This window comes from Saimiri boliviensis, chromosome 16 (assembly GCF_048565385.1).
Source record: "Saimiri boliviensis isolate mSaiBol1 chromosome 16, mSaiBol1.pri, whole genome shotgun sequence".
NCBI classification, from domain to species: domain Eukaryota; kingdom Metazoa; phylum Chordata; class Mammalia; order Primates; family Cebidae; genus Saimiri; species Saimiri boliviensis.
Window position 1 is genome coordinate 71580266 of NC_133464.1, and position 21217 is coordinate 71601482.

At 34.8% G+C, this 21217-nt stretch overlaps 1 protein-coding gene and 1 long non-coding RNA gene across 2 annotated transcripts in view; one reads left to right on the plus strand and one right to left on the minus strand.

The window, feature by feature from the left end:
* LOC141581658 (uncharacterized) overlaps positions 1 to 21217 on the minus strand; it is a 772188-nt gene that overhangs the window by 203744 nt on the left and 547227 nt on the right. The window lies entirely within an intron of this gene.
* The window catches only part of TRPC4 (transient receptor potential cation channel subfamily C member 4), a 203736-nt gene that overhangs the window by 148288 nt on the left and 34231 nt on the right, over positions 1 to 21217 (plus strand). The window contains exon 5 of the mRNA XM_003934403.3: positions 16507 to 16646. Coding sequence (XP_003934452.1) covers positions 16507 to 16646 — 140 coding nt within the window. The remainder of the gene's footprint in view (positions 1 to 16506; positions 16647 to 21217) is intronic.

Genomic DNA, 21217 nt, shown 5'->3' on the forward strand with positions numbered 1-21217 from the left:
ACCTAAGAAATGTAACCTTAAGTTTTAGAAATACAGATTTTAAGGACTTTATATTCCATGAATGACCCTTGGGTTTTTGTTTGTTTGTTTATTAAAACTTTCCAACTATCTCATTGACCCTATGTAAATAATCATTCTAATATTCCTAAAAGATAAGTCTTCTAAAAGCGCATACAGCTTACTCTGAAGAATTAGTGATTCTATACATAAAGTAACTGCAACCTTTTTAAAAAAAAATCAATCCATTCAAATTTATCTTTGAAATCTGTATTAATTTAAAATAGTAGGAAATTAAATAACAGGACATCCTCCACTCTTTGTTTTTGTCATAAAAGTTGTGTTTGGTTTGAAGCAAATCATGTAAAGAAGAAAACCTTAAAGTAGCTAGTGAAAACCTTGTTTTCTTTTCTCCTTGTTATAGCCATAGTTAAAATTTACATTTTGATTATCCTTTGCTCTATCATACTATGGTTTGCCGAGAAATCACATTTTCTCAATTTAGCTCACCATTTTAAACCCCTCTGCTATCATATCCATCTCATCATTTGGCTATTAGAAAATATGTGACGAATTTCATGATCCAAAATCTCAGAATATCAGTTTGGATTGACTCTCAAAACTGCTGAAGAGACTAAAATGACATCAAGGCAGGAAAAAAAAAAAAAAAGACAGCCTATTTGAGATTGATAGGGTTTTCAGTTTTAAAAATTATAAAAACCATACTTTAAGTATTGTCAATAAGAAAAGTTAATAGGGACCAGATTTGATGTTTTACATACATAACTGAACAAAATCCTTAGGTGAACTTTAAAATAGAGTAGGTTCTCATTAATCTGAAATGCATAAAGTATGATTGTGTTTAAATTGGAAAAAAAGCTTAGGCCGGGCAGGTCAGAGTGGCTCATGCCTGTAATCCCAGCACTCTTTGGGAGGCCAAAGCAGGTGGATTGCTTCAGATTAGGAGTTTGAGTAGTACTCATCTCTACTAAAAATATATAAATTAGCTGAACATGGTAGCCATAGCCTGTAATCCCAACTACCTGACATGCTGAGGCAGGAAAATAGCTTGAACCTAGGAGGCAGAGGTTGCAGTGAACCAAGATTGCGCCACTACACTCCAACCTAGGCGACAAAGTGAGACTCTCTCTCTCAAAAAAAAAAAAAAAAAAAAAAAAGGCTCACATAATCTGTAAGTGTCCTAAGTGTCCTTTGGAATAAAATAATTATGACATTGCAGTTGGTATTAAGGATAAAATAACCCTGCCTGTTTCATGTAAATTAAATATATCTCATTAAGAATGTGTTTAAGGACGTTTTCTTCTTAGAAAATGTATTTGGAACAATTCTCACAGAAGAGTTTAGGATGTTTTGTTTTCCATTATGGATAAGTTATATTAAATATCTAAAAATTCTAGTGTCTCAAATAAAATGCAGAACATTTCATTTTGAAAAATACTATAAATACAATAAAATGTAAGCAGATAGAGTATTCCTAATCTCTCCTTGATACCACCAATGAAAATGTGTCAAGTACTTTCCAGGCAGAATGGACAGTGAAGGCTGATAGTGATACAAAAGTAAAGCAACAAACAAAGAGCCCTTCTGCTAATGAAGCTTAAATTTCACTGGAATAAATGGGTAATAAGCAAATAGATATATGATATAATGTCATAAAATGGTAAATAATATTTAAAAAAATAGGAGGTCCAAACTTCTAATAACTTTTCCAGTGAAAACAGTCATTGGCTGCCTGCTATATACCAAGCTTCTAACAGAATATTCCATGAATGTTGGCTGGAAGAAACTGGACCCAACCACAGCTAAATGATTAAGTGAAGTATAGATTGAATTGTGAGTATGATAATTCCAGCTAAGAAAAAAATATCTGCTATAGGCAACATTTTCTCAGCATTTCCTGACTGTAGAGAGTTAACTTTACTGAGAATTACAGAATAAAAAGAGATTTCCTAGAATTAAAAAAACATACTTGCAAATGATCATCTTGCTTAGATAGCAGGCATAAGGAAAAAATGTTTATTTATCAAAGAGCTGTCAAACAGTTACATTGTTCACCAAAGTCCAGTGAATTGTGAGTGCCTTGCATCTGAGACTGAGTTCTCAGTGCCTTGCTAGGTTCATGATTATAAGGAGTGTGTGCTGTGCTGTTAGGCTGTTCTGCAAAAGGCATTGGACTTAAATCCATGTCCAGGTTCTACCACTAGGAGACTATTATATGGGTGGTCACAAGCTTTCAGGATTTTCAGTGTCTTTGTGTACAAAATGAAAGATTTAGAGTAAATGACATCTAAAGTCCCCCTGAATCCCATCATCCTGTCTGCTAAGCTACCATTATTAAGGCAGAGAAAGAAAATTGATCTTTTTGGGGAAGGGATGGTGTTGAGGGGGAGAGCCAGGTTAAAGACATCAGGGTAAAAATGCTTTATTCTTTTACCAAAAGTGTGATATATATATATAAAAAAAAGCATGGTCTGATTTGATGACTAGATTAATGAATCCTCTATATTATCTTGCCCTGTCCTGCTGTCTGATAAAGTAAGTGGCCATGAGTCCCTTAGCAGAACATTTCAAAGTTGATTGTAAGGTTCTAGATTTATAATATCAAGATTGAATGACTTATAAAAATCATGTGGCCTATAAGTGTGTCCCCCATCATATTAACTGTCCCAGTGGCAGACTGGAACTCTGCTTATGGCTTTTTTCTTAAGTCTTCTTGAACTGACTTGGATTTTCAAAACACGTCACCTCTGTGAGCTACTTGTACAAAATAATACTTTTTCATTTGTACTAAATTTATTTTTTTCCATTTTCAAAAGATCTTCCTCACATTCATAGTACTTTGATGTATGAGAAATGCTCACTTTAATACTTCTCATTTGTTTATCCTAGCAAAACACTTTTGACTTATTTGTTTTATATATTTATATCATAAATGTTCACGTTTATCTAGGTAGGAAAGTCCTCTAACTTTAAAGCCTAACCTTTCAAACCAATTTCTTTTTCTTCCTAAGTATGGTTTTGCTTGGTAATTCCTGTTATTTTATACACCTTGCAATGTTTCAGCAACAAGAACTGTATTCAGCTTCAGAGAGCCAGTTACCTTATGTTTCAGTACAATGATAGAATAAGGTTTCTATTTTATTTCAGTATCTTTCTTGTTGAAGTTCAACATTGTTGACTATTTAAATCTATTGTGTTTTGTATCTTTAGAAAGCAGTTCATAATGGCTCTTCTCTCCCTCTGCCATGGTGTCAGTGATAAGTTGGAACCAACAGTGGTTTTAGAATTATTTTTACCTCAGACTTGCTTGTATTGAAGGCTATCGACCTTTCCTTTCTCTCATCAAACAGCCTCTAGAGATCTTCTTGCACATGTTTGCTGTCAGGATGAACTTTACTATATAACAAAGAAAGTCAAAAAGCTTTACAGGGTCCAAACTTATGATGCTGGTCATTGTGATACAGTAACTAATAGAGAAAAATAATAATGGATAATTCTGCTAGAACTCTCAATAGATGAGTAAATTCCATATAGATAGACACCAATATCCTTCTTAGACTGTCAAATTACCCACTTAAACTAGCGTAAAAAGTAAAACAGTTGTTTGCTCAAGCATTCATACGGGTCTGATAAGAAAGCTACACTTTGCAGGTGTCTGGAGAGAAAGTTTCATTGGAAAGCCTGAATGACGAATTAGAAAGAGCCCAAGGCTAGAAGATCAGAGACTTGGGTACTTTTACGTTCTTCTGTTCCATGACTCTGAGGCTCTTAACTTATTGAGGGTTTGATTATTAATATATTATACTGGGAATATGAAATGAATAGAATATGAGAATTTTATTTTTATAAAAAATTTACATGCAAACTAAAGCATGTTATATGTATAATGTGCATTAAGAGAATTCATCTAAATTATAGCAAGAGTTTAATCTCAAAGACATGTCATTTGTTTCTGGAGATATGTAGTTAGATATAGGAAAAACAAAAAAATATTTTGGATACCAATTGTCAGACCTTCCTGAAACCCAGTTTGAATTTTCCCTCAGAATATTTTGTTTCGTAACTTACCCCTTTGCACAAAAAAGTATGGATATGTGTAAAATTTCCACATGTAGGCTTATGTAATCAGTTTAGTAAAAGAAATTATAAAACGGATAATGCTTTTCATAAAAGAAGTAGAACTTTAATGAAGGCAATCATATGAATATAGCAGGAAATACCTTGTTCCATGAGAAAACAAAATGGCTGCTGAAATGACATGACATTGTGAGCATGCCCAAGATTATGCCACAATTAAACAATATGTAAAAACTATGCACACTGAACTTGATGAGAAGGGTGAACTGAGGAAAAGATGTAACATAGGAGGAGGTCTAAACTCTGGTAAAAAATAGCTTCTATTGAATTCCTAGGCATAAAGTAAGAATTGCTCATAATATCCAGATTATACATCTTGCCTATAACACATACTTTATTTAGCAACTTTTTAAACAAGATTGGTTTCTCATTTCCATAATTTATTTTACATTTTTATGTTTTAAAAGGTTGATATTAACAAGTCTGAACACTTCAACAAGGCCTGCCAAATTGAAGATGTAGAATGAAAGTTAATGATCACATTTTCATCTAGATAAATATTCATAGAGTCATATAATACTATGTATGGATATATATGTGTATGTATATGTTTTTAATATATTATGCTGAGAATATGAAATGAATAGAATATGAGAAATCTAATACATTTATATTTAACATACTTATATATACACATATGTGTATAACCAGTTATGTTTTTTCCACATATACATATAATCAGTACAGGGTACATATATACATATATGTACATGTATACATATATATGCATATATGTGTGTATATAATTCTTCCTTTCCTGTGAATCCCATGACCATTTTTTCATCTTTTGTCTAAAGTCATTAAGATCATATTTTCAGCCTCACCACTGAATTTCCCATCCCCACAAGCAGCCCCAAACAATATTAAGAAATTATAAGAAATAAGCCTATCGCTTTCCCCAGTTCTTCCTTTGGCATGGTGCTCAATAATCTCCTCAAACTAGCTTCAGACACTCACAGACCCTCAAACACAAGCTTCAGAATATCCATGTATTAATTTAAAATGGATATTTTAATTTTTGAGGAAATCAGATAATCAGTACAGTATGATATATGATCCTAATTTTACTATCTATCTGTGGAAAAAATATTTTAACAACATCTTCATGGAATTATAAAGACTAACACAGTAACATCTCAAACAATGAAATATTTATGAAGATTTCAGTTATTGTGTGTGCTCCTACTAATGCTGAACATATTTCTTTATTGGAGAGGAATGAACTGTCTTTAGGCCATGACAATGCAGCATAAATTTGATACACCAAAACTCAAATTTACAGGCCTTCAGAGAATATTTGAAAACATGGTTTAGACCAGACATCCCCAAACTTTTTACACAGGGGGCCAGTTCACTGTCCCTCAGACCATTGGAGGGCTGCCACATACTGTGCTCCTCTCACTGACCACCAATGAAAGAGGTGTCCCTTCCTGAAGTGCGGCGGGGGGCCGGATAAATGGCCTCAGGGGGCCGCATGCGGCCTACGGGCCATAGTTTGGGGATGCCTGGTTTAGACGGTTCAAGGGAAGAGGGAGAAGACAGGAAAAAGGCAGTAGTTACCAAAAAAGAAAGGGTCAAAGTAAAAAAACTAGAGAGATTCTTGAATTAGTCTTCACTAGCACAGAGTAACAGTAGTAGTAGTAATCATGGTAATTACAGTAGAAACTAAAAAGTTGGGCACTGTGCTGAGTAATTTAAATGCATTCTTTTGTTTGAACTTCACAACAACTCTGCTTCATTTAATCATATAAATGATGTTAATGTCTCATTTCACAGAGGAAACAGGCTTAGCGAATTTAGATCCTTGCAGGGATCAAGGGATCACAGAGCTAACAAGTGATAGATTCAAATTCCAGTCAGTGTTAGTCCAGAGCTAGATTCTTTATCCCTTATGAGACACTGACCCAAAAGTATGAGAGGCAGAATTTAAAAAGGCAAAAACAGCTCAGAACATGTCTTCATACTTAAGACTTCTTCGCTTCTATTTGCCGGCTTAGATTTTTACACAGATGAAATCTGAATGGACCACGGTTTATGCTTCACTAAAGGCATAGTGCTCTTTAAGATGCACATTTGATATGATTTACTCTTGAATATTATGTTTGCTAACATACCAAGCATCACTACCATCACCCTCACATCACCACCAGTATCATCACTGCCTTGTTTCTAATCTAAAACATATTATGTGTGGCTTTCTAGCACTAAAAGCAGCAATCCATTCTGAGAAAGAATAAGTCCTTTGATAGGATCTAGAGCTGTTTCCTTTTTTGCTTTCCATGTGTTAGTTGCTGTGTCCTAAAGTTAAATTTATTTGCTTCAAGGTCATTATTATATTTAAAAATTTGTCTCTGTGTGTGTGTGTGTGTGTGAGTGTGTGTGTGTGTATAAGGGGTACTCAGGAAAATCTAAAAAGTATATATATTTCCTTTGTGCATATGTATTTTAAAAATGTTCAGAAGTTTTTAATTAAGTAGAGGGTGGTCATTTTCATAGTGAAAAGATTAATATTCACTTACTCAAAACTAGGTATTGGGCAACTACTGCTACTTATTGAAAAGGTAACAAACCAGGAATTGGAGAAATATTTATTCATTGTCTTCCTATCTACATAAGCATTTTGTTTCTTAGTTTTCATGGAAATTTTTAAATTAAATTAGAATCCTATAAAAGGAATGCTTCTGCGCTGATAAAATGTCTCACTTGATTTTTAAGTAACTATTTTTAGGTCAGAAGCTATCAGATGATCTGGAATTCTAAAGTTCTACACTTCACTTTGACTCTGAAACTAACATGGCATCCTTTCCTGGTAAACTTAAAAATGTGTACTTCCTTAATTATATATTCCTAGTTTTTTTTTCTCAAAATGTTAAAATAATGGTGTCAAAACCCATAGTGGTTTAAGCATATTTAGATGTCTTCCAACTAAGAATGCTTAACATTCACTGTCTCTTGATGTCAGTGTTATGTGAAGTATGGTCTGCTGACTAAAATTATAATTACTGTAGATTCTTATGACAAATTCAGAGTATGGTTGACTGATTTAGAAATTCCAGAAGTATTTTAAACATTAAAGACTGAGAAACAATTCTGGAAGTCAAATTTCATTCTCATATAATGGTTTTATTAAGGAGCCTCAACATATTTGAATCTAAACATGAAATGGTTTTACTTCTTTCTATCACTGTCCTTGGCCATCTTATATCAAATATGCTTTCCTTGTTTCCAAATGATACCAATATCAGTTATCATAAATTTTCTGAAATTTCAAGTCATTTAAAAGTAAGCTTTGTTCAGTTTAAAACTCAAATTTTATAATCAGCTTAAAGATCTTCTCTTCCCTATGAAGGCCTGACCCATGGCTTGAAGGATCTGGAATTGTCCATCTCTTGCACATCCTTTAACTCCAAAACTGGAATGCAAGGTGGGACACAGACGCCTGATGTTTCCTCATTCCTGTTGCTTTAGGGAAGATGAATGATGGGAGAAGTTAAGTGTCCTGACTTATCAGACACCCTGGTCAGAGCTCTTCCTTGGTTGGTTGTCCTGCCTCTCTGGCTATTACTGAGCCATCTGCATGATGCTGACTCGTCTGAGGGCTGCATGGCTGTTCTTTGAGGACCCAGTTGTGCCTCCACACTCCATAGTTCTCTGAGTCAGAGAGTCAACTCTGCCAGGCATCTTCCAGTCCCTCCACTCCTGTACCCAGCAATCAGTCCCTAATGGGGTCCTAGAACCCTAACAAATCCCTCGAGTCATGGCAAGAAGGCTTAAACCCAGCCTTTTCTTGTAATATGCACTTAAAACAGCATCACAGAACCTTATCACCTTAAAAGGCAGAAGGTCAGACTGCCCTTGGGTACCCTATTGCCAGACTCCACTGTTTTTCTATTTTCTGTGATGAGCTGCATCGAGGGGGAGATGAGCGAGCCAACTGCCCAACCAGATGCCCCAGCAGGGGTGAGGTAATGGTTCCTCCTGGTAGAAATTCCCAGAATTTATGAGGGATTTTCTTGGAGTCTCCCTTACTTGACTTAGGGAGGCACTAATATTAGTGAGGAAACGCCCTTACCCCTCCTTCTGGTATTCCCTTTTAGCACAAAAACTGCACCGTCCTGGCCAGGGGGTGACATCTGTAATCCAAGCACTTTCGGAAACTAAGGTGGGAGAATTGTTTGATACCAGGAGTTCAATACCAGCCTGGCCAACATAGCGAGATTTCTTTTCTACCAGGGGAAAAAAAAAAAAAGATAGCTGGGCTTGGTAGCATGTGTCTCTAGTCCTTGCTACCGTTCCAGGGAGGCTGAGGTGGAGCACTGCTTGAGCTCAGGAGTTTGAAGATGCGGTGAGCTATGATGCACCGCTACACTGCAGCCTGGGAAACAGGGTAAGACTCTGTCTCTAAAAAATAACAATGACAAAAACAAAACAAAACCCCTGCACTCCCTGACCATGGCTCTCTCGCTATCTGTCCTCCCAGGTCTACCTCTGTTATAGATCATGGAAGTGGAGGGCTAGGTAGTTGGGAACAGATGTTTCTGACGCCTCCTAGTAGACCTTGGAAGGAAAAGTTTGGCTACAATTTTCTGTAGGCTCTTTACAGAAAGTGGATACTTAGGGTCCTTGCCTTCATCGTTGTTTGAGTTTTAAGCCTACTACGGAGAACAGGAGCTGCCCCTTAACTGAATGCCTCTTGGGGTCCCAGAAAAAGTGGGCCTCCAATGAATAAAAGAACTCTTTTAAATTTCTCTTTGAACAGAAGCAGAGTTTTGACGAGAGACTGCTTTTCTGTTTGTTTTGGATTTGAAAATCCAAAAACAAAACAATACGTAACTCAAGCAGGGAGGATTTTTTGTGTTCTTTTGTCTTCATTGTTTTGATAACACAGCATAAAGCTCTGTGTTCTATCAAGAAACTTCCAAGGCCAGGTCCCCGACAGGTGTAGGGCTTAAATAACAGACCCCTGGGGTTTGCCATAGGTGAAAGGGTGACTTGCTTTTTGTTTGGGGTTGTTTACTATCCGTATAAGTACTGACAGTGAGAAGGGGCATGACAAGAGATCTGTTTGCAGAGTTACACATTTGTCACATGTAATTGGTGCCGTTAATTGTGGCATCTAAGCATTGCCTACCCCGCCTTGTCCTCACAGCCAGCTTTTCAGGATATACTAGAACACTCAAATAGCTCTGAGTGAAAACTGTTATGGGAAAGGTATAAAAACATAGTAAAAACTTCCGGACATCTGCAAATACTTTTAAAAGGAAGTTCTCTGACTCGTTTGCTCTGTGATCTTTCCTTTGTTGGTCCCTGCAGTCCTGACATCAATGCTTGTATTTAGTCCTCCACCACGACTCTGAGAAACCATGTCATCTGTTTATAAACAGCAAAGAGCAATTTTGAAATGTTCCCATTGTGAGAACAGGACAAACATTTTGTGACAGAAACTCTCTTAATCTTCGTTCTCCTCAGGCTTTTTAGTTACCGTGGATGGTTTACTATCTCAATTCATTTTTCATGTAGTTAATAGCATCCTCTAGTTTTTCTAAAGGCTTATTTCTTCAAAAATCCAGTGAATGCTGCTAGAATAAATCAAACTGGCCGTTTTGCTACCATGCTCATAACAAATAGAAGTCCACAGCCATCTGACAGGTATGTGGTGACTAGACCTGTAAGTGATATTTCAATCTGGAACTGAAAAAAAAAGTAAAAAAGATCCCAACACATTACCCAACAGACAGTGATTGGCAGTCTTATCTACAGCTCAGGTTTTAAAAAAAAGCGATGGCATGAATTCCCAGTTTTATCAGGATCTCTATTTTTCCCACACAATTGTGCCTTTCAAAGATTGGAAGTGAAGATTTTGGGTGGTCGAGAAAATCAGATGTAATGTCTCCTCGTTGAACTCCAAAGGAATTGTAATATATCAGAATTGCAAGTTTTGTTTATTAGTCTTCTTAGGAAACCTTAGAGGTCATATAGTCTAAACTTCCAGTTGAAGTTTCATCTCCTTTAAGTCATCAAATGAGAACAGAGTCTGCTCAGCTATGAAGGAAGTTGAGATAAAATTTTGACTTGTACTGAGCTCATAACTTCTTTGTACCTCCTTCCCAAGCCTTCATTCTCTCATCTGAAGCACATAGCTCTGTGCCTTTCTTTCTCTACATAAATACCCACAAAATATTTGAATTTAGCTATTTTGGTGACTGCTAATAATCACATTTGACTTTCCAGTTTAGTAGGTATAAAGATAATGAAGTTCATCTATAAAACATAATGAAATATAAATGCTCTGGTTAGCAAGTACTTTAAAATGTATTTTATTTCATGACGCATACAAATTTGAAAACAACTGAATCACAAATTCATTAAGTTGGAATGAACTTTACAGATTACGTAGATCAGTCTCCACTCACTGCTAGCATTTCTTGCTTAAAGACAGGATCTGGAGTGGAATCTCTATGTCTCAGGGTAATCCATTCCAGTTTTAGAGAAACTCTAATTGCCAGAATCTTCTTCCTTACATTTGGCCAGAAGCTGTCTTTCTATACTTTTATCAAAGATCCAATTTCTGCTTTGCAGGGCAGACTAGAGCAAGTCTGTGCCCTCTTGTACAGTTTTTCATCTCTCATGGCAGCGATTGCGATGACTGCTTTTAGTAAATTGTCACAATCCTAACAGGAAGCAGCAATCTTTGTCAGTGTATGCAATGTATGCAATTAGGATAAAATCGTACTTTGTAAAAGTCATGTATTCCAAACCTCTGTTTTTTGAAGTGAACTGAAACCGAGAGAGGCTAAGCTAAGATTCTAAAGCTGATTGATAGTTGAGCTGAGCTTGGCCACTTGCTCACCTAACACGGACTAGCTCTTATCACTATGCCTTCTGGTGAAAAATTAACTTGAAATGCGTTTGTTAAATCAACAATTCCATGCACATATCTTATATCTGGGAGTTGGCAATGTCAAGCAAGACAAAATAAATAAGCAACATTGTAAATACTCGAGAATGAGAAAATGTCCAAGTACACTGCATTTAGGAGATTCTAATCCAGTCCTGGTTTCTTCATTAACTAGTGGCATCACATTACAGTTTCCACTGCCTCTTTGAGCGTAGTTTTCTCATGCAGACTGTGACTGTGCATTGAATTCTGTTTGTAACCAGGTAAGTAGGAGAAAGCACCTTAGGTGTGGAAAAAAATATGTTGGATGCATTCTTTGTCATCGGATATTTTAAATCCTGTTTCCCACCAGCTCTAAAATCCAGTGCAGGCATCATATCTTACTCGGTTCTGATAAACTCCCTTCTCCAATACGGAGGTAGTAAATATTATTTTCCCAATTATGTCCCAATTCTATCTGACCTCTCAACAGAGATTTAAATATGAAAGAAGACTAAAAGGGGAAACTAGGATATAAATACCAAATTTAGAATAAAACAGTTCTCTACAGCCAACTTAAAAAAATACACTATAAGTTAATTCATCTGAAATCAGCTCTCATATGAGTTATAAATGTGAACATAACAAAATGTAAAAACAAAATTTTACTGATAATTTTAGTCATTATTAATTTTCACTAATTAATGATAGAATATCATATCTACTATGCTTTTATTTTGAAAATTTTCAAACACACAGAAAATGTAAAATAAATATATAATTACTCATATATCACCTGCAATGTATTAAAATAATATTTTTAATTATTTTTAAGTATTCCTATATTTATTTCTCAATATCAATTTCATAAATTTTGCTACATTCAAATTAAGTTATAACAGTAACTCTTTGGAGCTGAGTGCAGAGATATAAAATGTTAACAAACACATACAGTCATGTAATCACCACCACAGGAGGCAGCAAACTATGGTCCTGATAGCAGACTGTTTGCCAGTTTTTTAAATAGTTTCACTGGAACACAGTCATATCCATTTATTAATTACAAAGCCTACATTGTTTGTTCTGTGTTCCTTTACAGAACAAGTAGTTATAAATTTTTTTAATGTCCTTTATCAAATTGAGAATTTTCCCTTTTATTCATACTTTACTGAAAGTTTTTATTATGAATGGATGTTACATTTTGTCAAATGCTTATACTGCATCTTGAAATGATCACATTTTTTTCAAAAATCTGTTGATGGGATAAATGACACTGATCGACTTTAAATATTGAAACTTTTCATTCCCTGGAAAAAACATTACTTGGTCATGATTTATTATTATTTTTTTCATATATTGCTAACTTTTATTCACTACTATTTATTGAGGATTTTTGTGCATATTCGTAAGGGCTATTGGTGTGTAGTTTTAAAGAGTTTTGTCTGATTATTTATCAGGGTAATACTTGCCTCTTAAATGTTTCTTACTGTTGTATCTTTGTGAGAGTTTGATTAGCATTGGTGTTACTTTTTCTTGAAATGTTTGGTTGAACACACCATGAAATTAACTAGACCTGAATTTTTTTTGTTGCTGTTGGCGGGACATTAACTATAAATTCATTTTCTTTAATAAATATAGGACTATTCAGGTGGCTTTATGTCCTCTTGAGTGAGTGTGCAAGTTTATGCCTCAGGGAAAAAAAGCTTATTTAAGTTGTGAAATGTATGACCATCCAGTTACTCATTCTAGTTGCTCGTTATTCTTACAATATCTGTAAGATCTGTATTGATGTTTCTTCTTTAATTTCTGATATTGATCATTTATATCATCTTTTTTTGGTTAATCATTCTGGCTAGTGTTTTATCAATTTTATTAAACACTTCAAAAAATTACATTTTGTTTTCATTTATTTTTCTTTCATTTTATGTTTCAGATTCTATTGTTTTTTGTTATCTTTGTTATTTTCTTCTTTCTGCTTGTTTTGGTTTAAACTTGCTCTTCTTTTTACAGTGTCTTAATTGAAGGTGAAATCACTGACTTGAACCCCTTATTCTTCTTTAATAAAGCATTTGAAGCTATACATTTCCTCTAAGCACTGCTTTAGATGCCTCCCAAAGAGTTTTTGGTTGTATCTTCATTTTCTATCACTTTAAAATATTTTTTAACTAGTCTCATAAATTTCTGTTTGAGCCGGAAGATAATGGAACTATATTGTTTAATTGAAAAATATTTGGGGATTTTCTAGATACATTTAATTACTGATTGTTGTTTATTTGTGTTGTGGTCATAGAACAAACTTAGCAATTTTAACTAATATAAATGTGTTGAGATTTGTTTTCCAGCCCACACTATGGTCTGTCTCGGTGAATGTTCCCTGTGCACATGAAAAGAAATGTGCATTCTGCTGTTGTCATGTTGCTGATGGTATTGTTCAGGTCTTCTATATCATTACTAAATTTCTGTCTACTGGTTCTGTTGGTTACAGAGAGAGGCATGCTGAACCCTCCAATTATAGTTGTACTTTGTTTTTTATTTCAGTTTTAATAGTTATGGCATCTTGTAGTATAGGGCTATTTTATTAACTGTACGCAGATATAGAATTTTTATATCTTCTCGGCAAATTGGACTTTCCATCTTTATGTTATATTCCTCTATATACCTAGTAACATTGCTTCTTCTGAAACGCATCTACTTTTATATTAATGTAGTCACAGGAGCTTTCTTTTAATTATTGTTTTAGTGCTTTTTTCCTGTATGATCATCTCTGTATTTTCATTAGTGTGTTTAGATCATACATTTCATTCAGTAAAATTATGATATGGGTAAACTGGAAATCTATCCCTATTGCTATTGTTCTTTCCTATTTATTCCATCTATTCTTCATTGCAATTTTTTCTTTTCGCCTGTTATTGAATTAAATATTTGTATAACACTTACTGTTTACATATATGGCTTTCTAGTCATATATTTAAAAATATTTAAAAGAGTAATATTTTTTGAAGTTAGAATATAACAAAATATTAATTTATTACATTCTAACTTCAAAAAATATTATTCTGCTTTGTGTATAGTGCAAGAACCTAAGATGGCAGGCTTGTAATTCCACTCTCTCATCTTCTTTGCTAATATCATTATACATTTTACTTTTACATATGTTAAAAACTACAGTACATTGCTACTGTTTTTACTTAGGCAGTAAATATATGGTAGAAAATTTTTTAATAAAAATAAATATATATATTTTATTATACATATATACACACATTTCTGGACATAAATCTTCCTTTTTTAAAATAAATGTAACTTTCTGTTCAATATTATACACCTTTTGCCTTAAAAATATCCCTTTAGTATGTCTTACAGTGTGGGTCTGACAACAGTAAATTGTCTCAGATTTTGATGGTTTGAAGAAAAAGCCTTTTGTAAGTATTTATTAGAGCTATTTCTGCTCTATATAGAATTCTAGGTTAACTTTTAGTTTTTTTCTTTCAGCACTTTAAAGATATTACTTCATTGTCTTGTATATTTTTATACCAGAAGTTTACTGTCAGTCTTACCTTTCTTCCATGTCTCTTTTTTTTTTCTTGGTTGCTTTCAATATTTTTTCTTTATCTTTTGTTTTTGATGGTTTGAATATGATGCATCATGGTTTGGTGAGTGTGGGTACTAATGTGTATGTGTGTTTTGCAAAGTTATTCATTCCACCTATGCAGAAGACGAGCAACAGAAGTACACAGCCTTTATGCCTGAAAATGTACATGCCTCTTCTCTTCTGTGGTAGTGTAGAGGTTGGAGGCGATACAGTCAGGAGCTGAGTTGCGTGTGGGTTTTGTTGTTGCTACATTCAGTTTCAGTGCATCATATACCTCAGCCTAGGATGGTAAAGAAGATTATTCTCAGTGTTCCTCCTCCACCCACAGCTTTCAACCTTCCCTGTACACCTGTGCCTCAGAGGCCCTTCTCCAGGGGTTGTCAGCTTCTGATTGTTACCTGGTGTTTGTTGACCTAGTGATCGGAGGCAGGAAAACTCTCCGATGTCCTCATCCAGGAGGACTTAGGCAGGCCTATGTCTGAGTGCTGGGGATGAAGCTTTCCCCATGATCTATGCCTTTCTTTTCATGGCAGTCAAACATTACAGCTTATGTACAGGAGAGAGTTTTCTGCCCCTGCTCTAATGGTATTGCTGTAAACGTGAGCCCCGGGAGTGCTTTCTATCTCTTCCACAAGGCTAAAGTTTTGCTCCTTAGGGGAGAGGAGCCCGGATAGGACTCTGTGCTTCTCCCATAGAAGCATCCTCTTTTCTCCCCCAGGCTTGAATTGTATTATTTCTGTTGAGCTGTGGATAGGGTCCATGAAGAAGCGCATACAAGAGGGTAAAACTTTTCCTTGCAACTGCGGCTCCCAGGGATCCTAGTCTCTCCTGCTACCTCACAGTCAGCCTAGTTTCTTGGATGGTGCCAGTGTCACTTCCTTGTGTACTCTGCCGCAGGTGAGCCAAGGTTCACAGCATGGTTCCTTTAGAGGAACATGCTTATATCTAAAGTTTGGATTCCTTGATTTGTCGTCTCCCTGATGCATGCTTGGAAAGTTATAATTTTTATAGTCAATGTGGGGATAATACTTTTCCAACTTTCTATGTCCTCAGCAGATCTTCAACTCTGCATTTTATGTCTCAGACTATTATCTTAAAGAAGTCTCATCGTTTGCTTTTGTTAACATAGTTATGATGTCATAGTCACCCTTTTAGTATTTATCGAATCTAGATATTTTTATACCTCCTCATTAGGCTGTAAATATGGAATTATAAAATTTTAATAGGATCATGAAAATAATAACCTATACTGATATTTTATAAGTTCTTCATAGAATTTGAAAATAAATCATTTCCTATTAAAAAGTAAAAAATATATTTTTTCTGGATATCGCTTTAAAGCTATTGCTACATATAAAGTCTTTTAATTAATTATCGCAAATGCTATAACCATTATTCTCAAGACTAAATTCAGGTCTCTGAAGGCACAAATTGCTTAAAGAAACACAAGATACTCCACTCATTGTCTGAAACCAGTTTTGATTGCTAGATGCACTGTTTTTCATGATCTTTGAGTCATTTTGACTTAGGAGAAAAATACATGTCAGGATATTTGCTTTTAAGAAAATGTTATTTTCCAAGAGATGTATATAGTTAAAAAGGAGTTACAGTATAATTCAAAAACTATGTATCCTTGTGAATATATCAAATAGATTAAAGAAAATGAAGCTACCCTAACAACATCTTCTAGAATTAGCATAGTATCTGAAACTCTTAAAATACAGCTGGGACTCAATATTATTACCTATAAAAATAGATGTTGCCTCTAGTGTAACAATGTGGTCTCTTGCATCTTCAAGATCTATAATTGTTAAATCGTATGTTGCTTTTTTTAGTGTTTCTTTTGAAATCATACTAATAATGAATCTTTCTATAATTGCAGGTTTCATATGGGGAGAAATTAAACAAATGTGGGATGGTGGACTTCAGGATTACATCCATGATTGGTGGAATCTAATGGACTTTGTAATGAACTCCTTATATTTAGCAACAATCTCCTTGAAAATTGTTGCATTTGTAAAGGTAACTATTACTTATGTTGTTGGTAAATCGTATGTTCCAATTATTAATGATATACTTTCAATTGATATCAATTTTATTAATAAAGTTACCTAGAACATTTTCTGGATGTGGTATTCACCAGCTCATGATTTTATTGATAGATATATAGGGATAAAAATACATAAATAAATGCATAACCTCAAATCACAAAACAAGTTTTCATAAGTAGAAGTTATCACCCAATTCTCTTCCATCTACTAAGTAGACTGATGTCTCAAAATTATTCATAGGAACTGCTCTAGTTTCTAATCCTTTATATTTCTAATGAAATTCTACTTCAAACCCTGTTTAAATTTTGGCAACCCAAATCTTTTTTTTCAGTTATAACTAATAGATAAAATATCATGGAAAGATCAAAATATTACTCTTTCAAGGCATTGAAATTATTTCAGTATAAACTAATAGTTTGATATAATTAGAGCAGAATATAATTTATTTCTCTCATCCCATTCAACATGACAGTGCCTGAAATCTCACACACTCATTACTCCCCCAGATTTTGTACAACATCAATCTTATCCAACCACATAATTTACATAAAATATTTTTGTTCTGTAATGACAATTGGGATTATTTTGTACTTTGTTGGGTTTCTTTCAACCCAAAGGATTATCTTCTCTACTTCACTGACTTTCCCTTCCCCTTTTCCTTTTCTTTTTCTTTAAAAAAAATTTTTTTTAGTGACTAGTTACTTGGCAAAAAATAAAGAATGTCTGATTGGGTGTTACATAAATAATACATTCACTTTAATAATCTGAACTAGAAAATGCTGTCATGTAGATTAACTTTTATTGGTTTAGCCTAGTTCTTAAAATAAGGGTCTGTGTTTCTGCAGGCAACCTTCAGTTATGACAGAATAAAAATTGTCTGAAGTTGGAAAGGCCATAGTTTTTGGTTAAAATGCTCACCAAAATACTAGGGGAAAGTAATTTCTGCCAATATTTGGACAGCAAATATCTTTTAAAATGAAAGCATAATTTGGTAATTTTATCAATGTATTGAGGTTAACGACCTTGAAGAGTTTAAGACAGCAGAAGGTACTCTTTTAACCAAAGGAGATTACACATCTATGTCAGAGGTGGGCAGTCTGTGATTAAGTGCCTAGCTCTCCAATCCCCTTCTTCTGTCATGGGCCTTAGATGTATACATAAAGTTGTTTAGACCTACCTCTAAAAGTAATATGTATAGTATTTTGTGGTCTTATGCCATCATGAAATTCTGAGATTATATCACAATAGTGGTTCTTTTCTAATTTCCAAGTGGATAAGAATTATGAGGAGGGCTTGCTGAAACTCAGATTCCTTTTCTCCATCACCAGTTTTAAGTTAGGAGTACTACGACAAGGTCCAAATTTGCATTTCTAACTAACTCCCAGTTGATACTGATACAGTTGATCTAAGGAAGATACTGTGAAGCACATTGCATTGTACAGACCTGTTCTATAGCTCAGAGACTTGTGAGATTGAATCCAAAAGAAACTGCTGTGATGCATTTACTTAAACAATGTTTAAGCTATATTTGTATGGTGTTTATATATAGTACATATATTTTTTCATATATAAGAACATAGGAACTCTGGTATGTAGTGAGTATGCTTACATAGATTAATGGATACTTGTGGATGTTTTGCCTCAAGACTTTTAGATGTGGGATTTTTTTTGTTGTTTTATTTTGTTTTGTTTTGAGATGGAGTCTTGCTTTGTTGCCCGAGCTGAAGTGCAATAGTGTTATCTCGGGTCACTGCAACCTTGGCCTCCCAGGTTCAAGTGATTCTCCTGCCTCAGCGTCCTGAGTAGCTGTGATTACAGGCACCTGCCACCATGCCCAGCTAGTTTCACTATGTTGGCTAGGCTGTTCTCCAACTCCTGACCTTGTGATCCACCCACCTCGGCCTCCCAAAGTGCTGGGATTACAGGTGTGAGCCACCAGTGATTTTATTTCATTTTATTTTGTTAAAAAGTTGTAAATTCTACACATACAAAATTGATTTTACCATTAAAATCTAAATATTGTTCTTTAGGTTTAAAATGAAAGCCACTTACCCTTGGTGATGAAAAGGAGAGGGCAGAGGGGGAAAATGAGATGTGGAGAAATGCACAGCAATTACTGCAGATGAAGATGACCTAAGGAATGGGAAGTCTTCAAAAAATACACTGTTTGTTAATATACAGTCATAGGAGTTCACCTTTAATTGGAAATATAAATTATGAAATGTCCTTTCTTAAGGATTTGCATTTAGCACAATGTGTGTGTTTGAGTTGGGGGCATGTATTAATTGGCATGCACTGCAGATTTCACATTTTTGTGCTCCTTTCCTCCATCCTTGCTATTTGGGTTGGGTGACCTTGAGCCTGTTTCTTCACTATTTGTCTTATCCATAAAATAAAATTTTCTACCTTATGTTGTTGGCATGAGAAGTTAATGAGTCAATGTATTTAAAGTGCCTGTTACAGAACAAGCACACTAAATTAGATTTTCCTTTTTTCTTTGTCTTCACTTCCTTCATATACTATGAGTCCACTAGACATGCCTTTTGTAAGTTCTTTACTGTGTCTCCTCATTTGCTTTATTTTAGTTTAAAAGGAGTTTGAGCTCTAGATTCACACTTGTCCCCACCATGTTCAATCTATACGGTATGGGGCAAGTTGTGGGATAGAAGTCTCAATTATATTATCTGAAGTTGATGATAATAATCAAAAGAGTACTCACTGTTAGGGCCTGTGATGTCACTCTGACTTCTTGATTCATCATTCCTTACCTTACATTTGTTCTATCATTCAATTTTTTTATGCTAATTTGTAATAACTTATAAATTATTATTTTCAGAATAGTTATGTTATCTGCATAAAAAATAGAGTCTGGTGTAGAGACAGCAAACAATGATTATGTGAATCAAGAAGTTAATTAAATCAATAAGCATTTATTGGAGCACACTAAGAAACAGCTTTTGATCTGGTTGCTAATAATGCAACTCTGACCAAGAGGTAGCTATTGCCTTCAGGTGGGTCACAGTCAGATAGACGAAAGAGAATTGCATATAAACAAGGATCTTACGATGTAGTAAGGTCTATAACAGGGGCTACTGTAGCATCAGAGAAGGAACTGAACTTTTCTGTAATGGTGTGGAATTATACAGAGGGTAGTACAAGTAGACGTGTTTCGTAATCATGAACATGCATGAGCATTCAAGACAGAAAAGACACAATACGCAAAAGTCAGAGTGTTTAACAAGCAGAGTTCAATGTCTCTTTTGCAAGATTCTAAAAATGTGTGCAGGGAGAAAGTTAGAAGGGTTTTCCACATCTTGCTATCAAACTTGAATTTTACCCTATAAATTACAATGAACCATTTATGACATTTATGCAGGGAATGGTTCAAGTGATGATGATTGCCTGAAATACAGCAGTGAACATAGGAAAAGATGATAAAATATTGGACTTGAACCAATTTAGGTAGTAAGTCCTGGAAGATACGTGATTTATTAATTATGAAATATAAGGTAGATGAAATCATGCTAATAATTCTCCCTAGTAACACTAGATTCACCTCTTTTGCTTCAGACGGGGTTACCAGTGTTATAATTAGGATCTCCGCTGGGATTGTGTAGGTTCTACCTCCCATTTGAGGATTCCTGAACAGGAATAAAGTCCATTCATAGGTAGTTTTGGTCAAGTCATTGAACAGGACCAAAAAAACTGTATCATCCTACAAAAAAAAGGAAACCTTGTTATAATTTTTCTTTTCAGAAAGAGACCCTTTTAGAATACATCTGGCATAGGGGCCACCCTTGTTTAATTTATCCATTGTATTAGTCACCTAGGCTTGTCACAATAGAATACCATAGACTGGGTGGCTTAAACAACAGAAATTTATTTCTTGCAATTCTAGAGACTGGAAGCCTGAGATCAAACATGGTTGGTTTCTAGTGAGGTCTCTCTCACTGGCTTATAGAAGGTTGGTCACATTCACGTGGTGGGGGTAAAGTGTAAGGGGTTGGGAGAGAATACATACTTTGACGTGTCTCCTTATAGGGACACTAATCTCATTATGAAAACCCACCCTCATGACCTCATCTAAACCTAATTATTTCCCAAAAACACCATCCCCAAATACCATCACACTTCGAGACTCCATTTGGGTAGATGCAATTCAGTTCATGACGTTCATACTTTTGCAATTCATCTGCTTGCAGGAAAGATCGTTGTTTAAAAGACACACAGAACAGCCCTTCTAACCAAGGCCATGGAACTGCCGTGACTATGACTTATATCACTCCCTACCTGTGTGATTTGGAGCAAGTTACTTAATCTATGCCTCAAATTTCTCTGCTGTAAAACAAAAATAACAGTCAAATATAATAAAATGTTTGTGAAGATTAAGTCAATAAACATTTAATGCCATAGAATAGAACCTCAGTATTTGCTCTTAATAAAAACTCAGTATTTGCTCTTAATTTTTATATACAATGCAGCACTATTATAATGTGTAAAGACAGAGCATAAAAATATGTATGACTTCAATTTTATTCATTT